The 13895-nt window shown below is 38.5% G+C and overlaps 3 protein-coding genes and 1 long non-coding RNA gene across 11 annotated transcripts in view; all 4 read left to right on the plus strand.

Moving 5' to 3' along the window:
- The window catches only part of LOC107696932 (adenylate cyclase type 6-like), a 52264-nt gene extending 49725 nt beyond the window's left edge, over positions 1-2539 (plus strand). The window contains exons 20-22 of the mRNA XM_016497504.1: positions 268-472; positions 2038-2188; positions 2521-2539. Of these exons, the coding sequence (XP_016352990.1) occupies positions 268-472; positions 2038-2188; positions 2521-2539 (375 nt within the window). The remainder of the gene's footprint in view (positions 1-267; positions 473-2037; positions 2189-2520) is intronic.
- Positions 2540-2610: 71 nt separating this feature from the next.
- LOC107696999 (uncharacterized) lies at positions 2611-3012 on the plus strand. Its single transcript, XR_001635149.1, has 2 exons — positions 2611-2667; positions 2755-3012. It is a non-coding gene; the product is annotated as an uncharacterized LOC107696999 (long non-coding RNA).
- Positions 3013-4882: 1870 nt separating this feature from the next.
- LOC107697001 (polypeptide N-acetylgalactosaminyltransferase 6-like) lies at positions 4883-11796 on the plus strand. 2 transcript variants are annotated; one of them, XM_016497601.1, is made up of 11 exons: positions 4883-4962; positions 6855-7337; positions 7423-7595; positions 8539-8688; positions 9161-9395; positions 9521-9638; positions 10094-10294; positions 10386-10517; positions 10601-10702; positions 10977-11147; positions 11328-11407. In XM_016497601.1, the coding sequence occupies exons 2-11, from the start codon at positions 6856-6858 to the stop codon at positions 11337-11339; spliced, it is 1776 nt and encodes a 591-aa protein (XP_016353087.1). In that variant the 5' UTR covers positions 4883-4962; position 6855; the 3' UTR covers positions 11340-11407. The 2 variants fall into 2 exon arrangements, with proteins under 2 accessions (XP_016353087.1, XP_016353086.1); XM_016497600.1 differs by having other exon boundaries at positions 4885-4962; positions 11311-11796.
- Positions 11797-12387: 591 nt separating this feature from the next.
- The window catches only part of g6pd (glucose-6-phosphate dehydrogenase), a 20465-nt gene continuing 18957 nt past the window's right edge, over positions 12388-13895 (plus strand). The window contains exons 1-2 of one of the 7 annotated variants that reach the window (XM_016497602.1): positions 12388-12758; positions 13078-13110. The gene's annotated coding sequence lies outside the window, so the exon portion shown is untranslated. Of the gene's footprint in view, positions 12763-12827; positions 13111-13895 lie in introns of those variants that run through there. The other 6 variants (XM_016497606.1, XM_016497605.1, XM_016497608.1 and 3 more) reach the window with 6 other exon arrangements.

Genomic DNA, 13895 nt, shown 5'->3' on the forward strand with positions numbered 1-13895 from the left:
TTTTCTCAAAATATGCATTTAATATCACCTCATTTTCCAGCGATTCTCAAACGATTCGTTCGAAGTAGTTCAAAGATTCAGTCTCTCTAAACCCGTCCTTTCCGTGAGCCTGCTCTGCTCTGATTGGTCAGATGGCCTAGTTGTGTTTGAAAAGAATAAGGGAATCTTTCATTATTACACCATTCAGTATGACCAATATGAAAGCATCTTTTGAACGGTCATGTATATTTAGGAAAACCTCCCCTCTATATCTCTCCTCTCTTGCAGATCATCAGTGAGGAGAAATACCGGCAGCTGGAGAAAATAAAGACCATTGGCAGCACCTACATGGCTGCATCCGGCCTTAATGACTCCACCTATGACAAGGAAGGCCGCTCGCATATAACCGCCCTGGCCGACTACGCCATGCACCTCCGCGAACAGATGAAATACATCAATGAGCATTCCTTCAACAACTTCCAGATGAAGATCGGTGAGTTTCAAAACCTGCAGGGTCACATAGGTGCCCATTGTTTGCCGAGTTTTTTTTTCTAAACGTCTGAAAAAGTTTTGTCTGCCAAATTAAACTCATGTGGTGCATGATTGCGTGACTATTTGTGACAATGCGAGGTAGTTCAGGATTCATATAAACAGAACTTTCAGAATCTAAAATCGGATTGACGAAAATGACCACATTTAAACATACCAATTGAAAATGTTATCATTTAAAAAAAAAAAAATTTGCCATGATAAAACTGAAAATTGTAACTCAGTTTTTACCACAAGGCAAGATTAGTTTAAGTTGTAAAATGTCATGTGGTACATCTCCCCACAAATACATTTTTTTAAATTAATTATTTATGATTATAAATATTTTTTTTACCATGAAATTTCATTAAAAAAAAAAAACTTTCTGAAAATATTAAAGTGCCCCTATTATGCCATTTTTACGGTTCCTAATATTGTTTTTGGAGTCTCCTACCATAGGATTACATGCATGCAAGGTCAAAAAACGCTTTCCTTTTCTCAAAATATGCATTTAATATCACCTCATTTTCCAGCGATTCTCAAACGATTCGTTCGAAGCAGTTCAAAGATTCAGTCTCTCTAAACCCCTCCTTTCCGTGAGCCTACTCTTCTCTGATTGGTCAGATGGCCTAGTCTGTTGCGATTGGTCTACGGCTTACAGCGGTGTCGGAAACGATACGCTCTAAAGAAAGTATAAACGTCTATTATTTATCACACTTACAGGTTGTGATTCAGTGGAGCAGCTGGTCCAAATAAACAGGATTCTGATCCATCTTTCAACAGCAAGCGAACTCCCCGAGATTGGAGAAGCAGTCGTCAGTAGAATGACGTGTTTGTGGGCGGGGTCAAGTTCGCGGCCGGCCAACATGTAGAACATAGGCGCGCATTATGCAAATGTGTTACCCCGTGACGTGTAACCGTCACAGAAGTGGGATTCGAATACTAACGACTCGTTTCAGCTGTTCAGAGTCGATTCTTTATTTTGGGAGACAATAACTTTATTTATCGTGCACTGTCAGCTTTACAACTTTGCAGGGCACTTTAAGGTGTGTATGCATCTTAACTTGACTTAATAGTTACACTCAGTGTTGTTATTGTTAATTAAAACAATAAATGTTTTTATTTGTAATTAAAATTGTATATTAATATTATATAAAATATTATTGTACACAATTGTATTTTTAATAATAATAAATACATTTGTAATATTAGACAAAAAAATTTGAAATGATGCCTTGGCAACTAACTGAAATAAAATAAGTAAAATAAAATTGAAATTGAAATGAAAATAAATTACAGCTAAATAGAAATAAAAAATACATAAAAATAAAAGCAAATTCACAATATTAATAAATACTACATTTTAGTATATAAATATAGAGTATAGTATATAGTATATAAATAATACTAAAATACACTGGTCACACTACATGGCGTCACATGACGTTAAATAACCATTTGCTTTTTACTTTTTGAAACATGAATACTAAGGGTACATTTCTAAATTGGCATATGCATGTGTGTGTGCAGGACTGAACATTGGGCCAGTGGTCGCTGGAGTTATTGGCGCCAGGAAGCCACAGTATGATATCTGGGGAAACACAGTAAACGTGGCCAGTCGGATGGGAAAAAAAGAGCTTTCCGAGGCATCTGGGGAAAAGCCACAGCATTGGATACCACGGTACAAGACAGTTTATCGAGATCCAATTCATTCTAGAAGGACTTTTTTTAAAACGGAAGAAATATATCTATAAATTATGACTGAATACTGTGCTTTGTAATCTCCAAGGGGCATAACTCTTTTCACTGTGAGGTTTCTGATACAACTAGCTGCTTTCTTGCCAAACTAAACAGCTCAAAAGCATGTCTGATTGTGGTATCTTCTCTACGATTTTTGTTTGTTTGTTCGATTCCCTGAAGTTGTTTGGGTATTTTGTATCACCTCTGTATCCATTTTTTTTTTATTCATATTCTGGTTGTTCTTATATCTATTCGATTATGATTCCATTCCAGAGAGGGAACAAAGACCTGAATTGAGACATTTGGTACTAACTGATCAACTGCAGTCTTTGACGTATGATCAGATCAACAATATTCCCTCCACACACAGTAAACGTGGCCAGTCGGATGGACAGTACAGGGGTCCCGGACCATATTCAGGTAAACCTTCAAGCCTGTAGATGCCTTAGTCATAATGAGCAAGTCGTTTAGAAGGGACTTTCTGATGTTTTACTGGATGTCTTGCAGGTGACCACAGACCTGCACCAGGTGTTGGCCAGTAAAGGTTACAAGCTGGAGTGTCGAGGGGTCGTTAAGGTGAAAGGCAAGGGTGAGATGACCACTTACTTCCTGAATGAAGGACCTCCCAACAGTTAGCAGCGCTCTAGAGTTCCTTTGGATTCCCACAATTCCCCAGAGAGGAGGATTTCTAGAGGCAAGCAGAAGACAAACAAGTAGCCATCGCCATCACTTGAAGAAAAAACAAAGAAAAAAGGAAGATTATTGAAAAAAAAAACAAAGCAGACTCCAGACTGGAGAGTCGTGGCACTCGTGGATATGGCTGTGCATTTTGAAGGACGATTGTTTTTAAGCCTCTCCCTCAGGCTGCTTGAAAGATGCAAAGTCTGTTTATCACCATTTTGTTCATCACCAGATTTTAATTTATTTACAATTACTGATTATCACTTCTATAATCAAACTAGTATCACTTTTTTACATCTTAACAATGTGAACTGATTATTTCTGCTTTTCAAAACTCTAGAGTTGGGTGTAAATCAAGATGCCTTGCTGAGTAAATATTTTATGCATATGGTGAGCTGTAATTCAAATACTATTGTCAAGGTAACTTAACATGGTCCTAGATCATCTTTTCATCCTGTTGTAGTCAATTTTTGATACTAACGGAAGAGGAATCAGAACATTGTGGTCTACTAAAACTCATGGAATGGAAACGACTTCAGGTCAAGTTTATTCACAAATGGTTCATTGTTTTATTATTACTGGACTTAGCCACCATAATGCAGGTATATGCAAAGAACAACATTTAGCACATACAGATTGGGACTAAATTTATTGCACCAAATTCTATAAACAATATGGCACAGTCATAGATGTGCAGTGGATATGTTACACTTGCATTAGTGTGAGTTGTGTGTCCTTTGCACCTCCTGTTCTGCAAAGCGAAGTGACACAGTGCAGTGTTGCAGTATTATGGGACTGTGATCATCATGTGAACATACGGTCTTACAGTTTCATGGAGCAGGAATCAAAACAAGCTGAAGTCTGGGCAGGTCATTGACATCTCATTCACAAACCTGAGACAATAAGTGAAATATGCATTATTAAAGCATTATCCCTTAATTGTCTGTTGACACACATTGGCCTACATAGCTTAAGATTCTTCATACTTTGTCATTTCGCTGTTTTTGCGTGGGAAGCGACGGGTTTGAGTCCAAGGCTCCTGGTTCTTCAGGCCATCGGTGGAAACCCACCAGCCGTACTGCTGGTTGTCCGTCACAGGTACACGATACAGTTCTTTAGGAGCTAAAAAGAGGAACACAAGATCTCATCAGTGTCACACTGACCACCAAAAAAATAAAAAAGCTTGTCAAAATGGAGAAATCACTTTCTCCATTTTGAGCAAGCATAATTACACGAACTGAACAAATACACACACACACACACACACACACACACACACACACACCTCTCTTTAGTATGTAACACATTCAGTAAGTGGGTGTTTGATGGATTTAGTGTGAACTTACACCTCTGAACGCGTCTGCTGAAGTCCTGATATCTGCTCTGGCTGCCGAGATGCAGGTTTGAGGAGTCTGAAAGGAAAAAACAAACATATTGGACCCCACTACTGTACGTTAGATAAACAGATGTGCTAAAGACTGCATTAACGTCTCACCAAAGCAGCCATACCTCGTGTAAGATTGTTCTGGGTAGATGTTACCATCCTGTCCCCAAAAGGGTTCTGATAACCCAAATATGTGAGTCCGAAGAAAGCCATAATCAAAACTGTATTGTGAGAACTAGCCAAACAATAGCAGAAGGGACGACCTGAACCGAGCGAAAAGAGTCGAACATGAGATTCACGCGCTGTCTTCAAACGCTGTTTAATGTGTTGCCATGGATACATACTTGCACTGCCCCCATCTCCCGTTTATTTATCAGCACTTTTATAACCTAAACCCTAAAGCGATTCGAAGTCATTCATATTTTGCTTGCTTATATCCCCTCAGTCCACTTACTAATTCGCTGTTCCTTAGCACACAATTTGTTTGTGCAGGAATTAAACCGAGGGTTAAATAATCCAATGAGATGCACCTGGCATGACGGCATAAATTACTGCTTTAAGTAAATTTAATACGAGCCATTTTCTACATATTTTCTCTGGCGTGTATGTTTACAACTGAAACGTGGTTACAACGCTTCGCTTTAGTGCAGGTAAGTACATAACGTTACTTAAATTGAAGCACCACTCTTTGAGCCACCTCAGTCCTTTTTATAAAACAGATTTATCCTTCAAATTACGGAATTCGCATCCGTCCATTGTTGTTTTATTTATTTATTTATTTTTACAATTACTGATACGTTCTCATATTTAGGTAGGTCTTTTGCCATACCCTGGACCACAAAACCAGTCATAAGGGTATTTTATTATTATTTATTTGTTTTATTTTTTCCCATTTTGAGATGTATACATCATCTGAAAGCTGAATGAATAAGCTTTCCACTGATGTAAGCGTTCCATTGGTTTGTTAGGATAGGACAATGTTTGGCCGAGATACATATTTGAAAATCTGGAATCTGAGGGTGCAAAAGCCTTTAAAGTTGTCCAAATGAAGTTCTTCGCAATACATATTACTAATGATCAAAAGTTACGTTTTGATATATCTACGGTGGGAAATTTACAAAATATCTTCATGGAACATGATCTTTACTTAACATCCTAATATATTTTGGCATAAAATAAAATTCGATGTATACAATGTATTGTTGGCAATGGCTATTGCTACAAATATACCCGTGCTACTTATGACTGGTTTTGTGGTCCAGGGTCACATATAGTCTTTTAGGTTTGGCTATGTGGTTCTTTTAGAGATTAAAATAGTTATTTAATAAAGAGTAGTAGTTGACTTCTTTATTACTCCACATTTCTTTTTGATAAGATGCCCTGTATCGTAGTGCACTGCACACCGGTGCTTTGAACCACATTCATCCGCACAGAGGAGCAGAGCTGAAGCACTACCAAAACAATTCTTCCACTAGTAGACACAGGTTTATTTTGAACTGCTTGAGGGCCAAAGGTTAGGGGAGAGCTGGGTGGGTTGAGACCGTTTTTACTTGCAGTGTGTTTAAAGTGAGCATGTGACAGTAATGGGTCAAACTTAAATATTTACATACATTTCAGGATGTGGTGCATCCTTGGGAATAATCACTTTGGATCTAAAATAAACTTTTAATGTATGACTTTCCAAAAAAAAGTGGTTTTCTTGGCTCAACTCGCCCCCAGTGAGGAGTAAATTGAGCCACATGGGGTTAAACTGTGCCACTGATTATGCTAACAATTATGATTATGCTATTAAGTAAAACGGAACATTTTCACCTCATGCTATATCAGAGGAAGAGAAATTCAATAAATATGGCTTTGTGAAATCTATGTGCGAGCCTTGTGATGGACTGGCCATTCGTCCAGGGAGTTTTCCTGCCTCTGGCTCAAGACACTGGGTTGACACTGGGTTGAGGAATTAAAAAAAAAAAACCCGACTGCAACTGACCTTACAGAACTGGGCTAATTACTCAACATCTTACTTATGAATGTTGCAGGGAAATACAACTTCAATGACCAATTTTCATAAATGAGGCCTGTTTAACATTTTCAACAAAATCAAGTCCAGAACAAAGAACAAAACCAAAAATGTTTGGTCTAAAATTAATTAAATATTATTGAATTACAGTAAAATAATACTTTTGGCTCAAATTACCCCACTTCTACCATTTTAACAAACTTGTATCCTCCAGCAGTTTAGAGCTAACATCATGCTAACACTATAGCCTCGTTTTATAACTTCCTAGAGCACAAACGTGTGATATTTTTTTTTTTCAGATTTGTCTGTAATTGTTCAGACACAAGAAGCATGGGCTTTAAAATAGTTCTGCTGTGTGACAAATGAATCAAAATATCCCATGTTTCACTCATTATTCCCTCAATTATTATGAGCTCGTGTCAACTACTCAAATTGAAAACAGCACTTACTGATTTACTGCAGACATTTCTCGATGCTACAAATGGCTAAAGTTAAATAAAATATCCTGTTTGTTTTATTTTCTTCTAGGATGAGCTTACGAAGTCCTCAATGTACACTACCCATAAAACTGAGCATCTTGGGACTAACCCTTTTAATCACCATTCTATGGGTATTACTGCTGGATCTAGGAGGGTGGAGGTCTGCCAGCTACTGGTATCAAGATCTTTATTTAAAGCCAGGATATAGAGGCAGCGTGGGTAGGAATTACAGTAGCATCTGGCATTTTCAGATGTATACCTCTATACCACCTTTTGAAAGGGCTTTAGCGTTATCTGGAGATGCCAGATGTCCCTCTGGGTTCTACAGCATGGAGGAGCTCAGGCCTCACATAGAGCGACCTCAGGATCTAAAAGGACCTGGAGCTGATGGAAAGCCCTTCGTCACTGGCATCTTGACACCTGCAGAGCTGAGGGAGAAGCAGGAGGGCCTTTCTAGAAACAGCTTCAACCAGTTTGCCAGTGACCGCATCTCCTTCCACCGCAGTCTTGGTGACGACACGCGGCCCCCCGAGTGAGTACCACAGGAGGCAGACAGCAAAATTGTTCTTATTTGACCTTTTGATCATGTAGCACTAGTTCACTGTTACTCCTCCAAGATGCATTGAGCAGACGTTCAGCAGATGTCCACGTTTACCCACTACCAGTGTGATCATTGTGTTCCACAATGAGGCATGGTCCACTCTTCTCCGCACCATCTTCAGTGTCTTACACACTTCACCGGCTGTTTTACTTAAAGAAATCATACTGGTGGATGATGCAAGTACTCAAGGTAAGTAAAGGCATATATGCATTGCATTTTTAGGTACCTTATTTGAATAAGGTCGACAATAAAAAGAGCAAACAAATTCAATGGACTTATGTTGATGGAAGGAGCCAAGCAATATCTAGAGACCAGAATATCATAAAGACCTGGCATAAAGACGATGGCATCTTTCGACTTGAGCCAGTAAGCAGCCACCCAGGAGAAATGGCTTAGTAATCACTCGGAACACCCTAGCAATGCCTTCGCAATCCCCAGGACACACTAGCAGCACCTTAGCCAGCACCCAAAACATCTTAGCAACGACTTGGCAACCACCCAGAACATGTCAGTGCCTCATCATCTCCCCCACGACACACTAGCAATAGCTTGGCAACCACTCAGAGCACCCTGAAATGCCTTAGTTACCACCCAGAGCATTGTGGCAACACCTTAGCAACCACCCAGAACACTCTAGCAGCAGCTTAGCATCCACTCAGAACATTCTAGCAATGTCTTGGCAACCAACACCCTAGTAACACCTTAGCAACCACCTAGGACAGCCTATAGCAATATTTTAGCAACCAGTCAGGACACCCTAGTAAAACCTTAGCAATCAACCAGGACACACTAGTAGTGCCTTAGCAATCCCCAAGAACTCCCTAGTAACACCTTAAAAACCACCAGAGCACAATATCAATGCCTTAGCAACAACCCAGAACGTGATACTTGCTTAGGCATTACCAGAGTGTTCTGAGTGGTTGCTAAGGCATTACCCAGAACACAGCAGCAATGCAACCACCCAGAACACCCTAGTACTGCCTTAGAAACCACCCAGAACACAATAGCAATGTCTTACACCGTGTCTAAACCGGGCCGCGCTGCAACATTGGCATCTAGTTAAGACATTCTATCTTTGATTTGAAATCTTGTAGTTTAGTTTTAGTGTATTGATTATTTGTTTTCATTTCAGATCATCTCAAAGCCCCATTAGAGCAGTATGTCCAGTCTCTTGAGATTGTGCGTGTCCTGAGGCAGCGTGAGAGGAAAGGTCTAATCGCTGCCAGACTGATGGGTGCACGAGAGGCTGGAGGAGAGGTGCTCGCCTTCCTGGACTCCCACTGTGAGTAGAAACTGTTGGCGTCTTTATATAGTGCAGCCCAACCTATGGCTTTCACATAAAAACTGAATTGGGTGGAGGTCTCAAATCCAGTAGTGGCTCCTGACTGTAAGTTTAGGTGGGGCAGGGTCTGGGTCTTAAAGTAGTCTAGAAACTCTGAAAAATATTGTTGAATAATGCTGAACATATTTACAAGTTAACAATTTATGATAGACCTCTATTTATAAACTGAATCAATGTTTTGAAGTGGATGAATATTTTGGTGTTGCTGGCCTTGCTCCACCTGTCCATACAGATGAGCCTTAGCTGCTCAAATCTTAGTCCTCTAAAAGGTTAATGTATTATATTCATACAGCTGTGAGGATATAAGGGAGAAACATAAGGGAAAGAATGGTAAACATTAGTCTAATCAGAGTTGAAGTTATCAGTAGGCATATTAGTCAACTTCCTAGCCTGATTTTGTGTGTTTTCTCAGGTGAGTGTTTCTATGGTTGGTTGGAGCCCCTGTTGGCCCGGTTAGTTCAGGAACCTACCACAGTTGTGAGCCCAAGCATTGCTGTCATCAGCAAGAACGATCTACAGTTCATTAAGCCAGTGATGTCAGGCCGCACACATACTCGTGGGAACTTTGACTGGATCCTGAGCTTTGGCTGGGAGACTATACCTGAAGAAGAGAGGGTGAAACGCAAAGACGAAACCTATCCTGTCAGGCAAATGATCTACAAATATACACAAACAGAGACACCTTTCTCATAACACATTTTGATTTAAATTGCGTTTATATTGCTGTCGCATATGAGACACCAGTTTTCATGTGGTTTCATTTTTCATTCAGGACACCCACTATTGCCGGTGGGCTTTTTGCCATTTACAAGCAGTTCTTTGAACACGTTGGAACTTATGATGACAAGATGGAGTTTTGGGGAGCAGAGAACATAGAAATGTCATTTAGGGTGAGACCCTCTCACAGGTTTCTATCTTTTGCATCCATTGGGGTTTTTTTTTTTTTTTACAGAAATGGAAGATTTTGACATTTAACAACTCTGTTTATTCTAATTCTAATACAGTTTTGTTATTGTTAACTATTACAAATAATTTTCTTTAATTCAATTTAATTCATATATATATACGGTCAAAATGACAACTGAAATAAAAAATACCAAAATCACTAAAGCTAAAACTGAAATAAAAAATTGAAGAGAAATAAAAATATACAAAAATGACAAAAGCACAGTACAAAAAATATTAAAACCCAAACTAAAATTTAAAATAAAAACTGAAAATATATAAATAAAAGATAATTCAAATTATTAAGAAATACTTGAATGTTATATAAATAATAAAAAAAATTACAAAAACCATTGTTCACAATGTTCTGGTGTCATACATTATGTATTTGCTCTTGCAGGTATGGTTGTGTGGAGGCAGTCTAGAGATCATTCCCTGTTCTGTGGTCGGCCACATCTTTCGCACCAAAAGTCCACATTCCTTCCCAAAAAGCATAGATGTGATCGCACGCAACCAGGTTCGCCTCGCAGAAGTCTGGATGGATGATTACAAGAAGATTTTCTACAACAGAAATAAAAAGGCTGCTGCCATTGCAGCGGAGGTAAGAGAAATATTTAAATTACAATATTTTAGATTACAAACTCTTAATTGTACAGCTTACATATTTCTCTTCTACCTTTTGAGGAGCACAGAAATCATATGGGGACATCAGTGAGCGCCTGAAGCTCAAAGAGAGGCTGCATTGCAAAAATTTCTCCTGGTATCTAGAAAACATTTTCACTGAGGCCTTTGTGCCCGATTTGAACCCTGTGCTGTTTGGATCGGTAATGTAGTGGTGTAATTTCGGATTAATTGCAATAGCTATTACCAGGAAAATATTTATTTTTTGTGCATGTTGTGTCTGTAGTTGAAGAACATTGCCACAAACACTTGTCTTGATATTGGTGAGAAAAATCCTGGAGGGAAGTCAGTGGTTTTATTCATTTGCCACAACATGGGAATAAATCAGGTACTTTTATGATAACTGCTGTCATTCTCACATTATTTTTTTTTTTATTGGCCATTATTAATACTTTTACAAACATTTGTTTAGCTTGTTTGGCCAAAATGAACAAAAGCACACTGCAAATAAATAATAATAATTTTAATGCAATAATTAATATGTAAATAATAATATTAATAAATACTATAATGGTATACAAATAGCACTAAAATAATTTTAGTATTAAATCTTTTATTGGCCATTTTTCTAGACTTTTTCAAACATTTGTTTTGCTTTGTAGTATTTTGAGTACACGTCACATCAGGAGCTGAGGCATAATATTGATAAGCAGCTGTGTCTGCATGCGACGATCGAGCCTGAACCCGTGCGAGTGGAGCTGTGCAACTTTCAGGGTGAAGGAACCGTCCCAGCTCCACAGCAGATGTGGAGTTTCATTCTTGTTTCCCAACAGGTGTGGTACATATCCTAACATCCCTTTGCCTCTGGCTGCATAATGTCACAAATAATCAATGTACTATCATGGCACAAAATTATCCTATAATCCCAAACTTTTGTGGGTGTTATCCTATAGAGATTTGTTATCTTACCTTTTATATATTTGTAATTATTTGCAGATATATCTTGTCCACAGTGTTCTGTTTAGTAAGTGTTTAATGGTGGAGTATGGCAACATCATCATGAAAAACTGTGACCCTGCCAACAATTCTCAGCACTGGTCTTTCATCTGATATGAAGTCAAAAGGGGCTCATCCTCCATCAGAATCGTTTCTTCTTTTTTTTTTTTTTTTTTGGAATATTGTACAAAACAGAAGCGCAATGAATATTTAAACAAATGTTGCATCACTGTGTTGCTCTAATGTAAGTTTGTGCAATGTATCAGGAGTTATTACTTATTTGATTTATAAATCTCAAATGAAACGGAACTGATTAAATTAAACCTAACAATTGTGTTTCTCGCATTGAACGCTGATTAGTTGTAGAATTTGACCATTGTATTTATTAAATTAATGCTGATGATGAATTAAAATGTCTTTTTGTAAGCAACGTGTGCAATGACTGGATGTACTTTTGCAGTAAATTGAAGGGTTTAGCTATCTCAGAGTCAGGCTACTTAAAGGGATAGTTCACCCAAAAATGAAAATTCTGTCATTAATTACTCACCCTAATGTCGTTTCAAACCCGTAAGACCTTCGTTGATCTTCGGATCTTGGTGAAGATCTCCTTGCTACGTTTCTGGACTTGGGAACGTGTCAGTTGTGTTGCAGTCTATGGAGGGTCAGAGAGCTCTCAGATTCCATCAAAAATATCTTAATTTGTGTTCCGAAGATGAACAAAGGTCTTAGGGGTTTGAAACGACATGAGGGTGAGTAATTAATGACAGAATTTTCATTTTTGGGTGAACTATCCCTTTAAACATCCAATCAAGTACATTAACGCAAGGTGGCGCTAATACAATAGAATAGAATTGAGTATTTTTATGTTGTTCTGCAGTTGTTAACGTAATGCTGAATGTCTAAATCATTGAGGTAGCTTTATACGAAATATATACGCGAATATGCTTAATTGTTCCAATTATTAATAGTATGCTATAGTTTATTTTTGTGTTTTTTTTTTTTTTTATCTGCAGTGTCACTCTGACATTCTTACAGCGCGCTACATTCGACTTTTTCTAGCTCTTATCAGCAGGACTTAATGCTCATTAGATATTCCGCATGCGCGCTCTCCATTGGACTGAAGAGCGTTCAGCATGTACGCCATTGGAACGTTTAGCTGTCAATCACCGCCCTCCTGCAGTCTGTCCCCGCCCACGTCCCTTATCATCGGCGCAGTTGCGCGGTGACGTCATACCCTCCAGCAATGATGGGCCGTCGAGCGAGCGCTGCTGAGTTCCTCTCTACACCAATAACATCGCAGAGGCCCGCCGTGTCATTTTAACAGGGAAGGAGGAAACGGTCAAAGAATGGCACTATAGTCGGTATTGTTACATTTCATTGAGTCTGTTACAGGTCTTTTGCCTTTAAATGCTGATATTTTTGTTTGGTTAAGTAAAGAGCACTAAAAAGTAAGTAGCATGTTGTCATGCAGATTCTGCAGTGTATATTCTGCTGTCTACTAACTACAGATTTTCCCTTACCAGCTTTATCTTGTAGAATTTGATGTTCATTTTATTCCAAATGTCAATGTTTAAGGCATTTGTTTTGAATGTGATGATGCACTGCGTAAAATAATCATCAAGCTGTTAGTCCAGACAGTGGCAGGCTGAGCCCTGTTAAATAAGGGATTGTGTTAATAACATTACGGTAGGTTCAGAGTGGGTTTGTGGGAGGTTGTGTTTTTGTGTCACACGAGGTTTCTATGTGTATCTCTTCTGTATGCCACAGAGAGAGCACACACTACAGTCCCTGAACACAGTGGTAGGACTTTGTTTGTCATCCCAATGCATCCCAATTGTAATGTGATTTGTCAAATTACTAGACTAGTCAACACTGTAGTTGGTGTTGTGTATCTGTTCCCTATAGAGTGCAAGTGACTGCATTGGCAAATAATTATTGCATGTGAAAGAACTTTAACAAATGCATATACTTTTTCTAGACCACTTTCTTTAGCATGTATGTACGGTGGCCGAGAAGTGCAAAGCAAATCACAATTCTGAAAACAAAAATACAAATTACAAATGCAAATGCAAGTCTAAAAAACAAAATAACAAGTCAGAAAGCACAACAACAATTCAGAAAACATTATAACAAGTCAGAAAACACAACAACAAATCAGACAAACCGGAAGAGGTAGGTATAGTTTGAGACAGCGCCATTGGTTTGGGATTACTCACCGCTGACTGGACGAGACATCTGTCAATCAACGTATACAGGAAGAACCAGCGAAGAACAGCAGAGTCGTGGTAGAAAGTTCGGAGATGGTATTAAAGTAGCTCAGTTTAAATGTATTGTATGAATTGCCCTTTCTGAATTGTTATTTTGTTTTCAGAATTGTGATTTGCTTTGCATTTCTCAGCCACCGTATGTATGTCTTCAGAATCAGGAAATTTAGTTAAACTTGCTCTGTGCTTGTGTTATTTGTTGATATTGTGTTACTTGTTTAAATTTTTTTTTTTTAATGTTCATACTAGGGGTGTGCGATATTGACAAAAAATAATATCTCGATATTTTCTGGGATTTTATCGATGACGATAATTAGACGA

This window comes from Sinocyclocheilus anshuiensis, unplaced genomic scaffold (assembly GCF_001515605.1).
Source record: "Sinocyclocheilus anshuiensis isolate Anshui unplaced genomic scaffold, SAMN03320099.WGS_v1.1 scaffold130, whole genome shotgun sequence".
In the NCBI taxonomy this organism is placed as follows: Eukaryota; Metazoa; Chordata; class Actinopteri; order Cypriniformes; family Cyprinidae; genus Sinocyclocheilus; species Sinocyclocheilus anshuiensis.

Bases quoted from the DNA above. Each gene is read 5' to 3' on its own strand.
- LOC107697001 (XM_016497600.1), top strand. From the start codon at position 6,856: ATGAGCTTACGAAGTCCTCAATGTACACTACCCATAAAACTGAGCATC. The intron at 8,689-9,160 runs GTGAGTAGAAAC...GTGTTTTCTCAG, and splicing joins CGCCTTCCTGGACTCCCACT to GTGAGTGTTTCTATGGTTGG. The intron at 10,518-10,600 runs GTAATGTAGTGG...TTGTGTCTGTAG, and splicing joins ACCCTGTGCTGTTTGGATCG to TTGAAGAACATTGCCACAAA.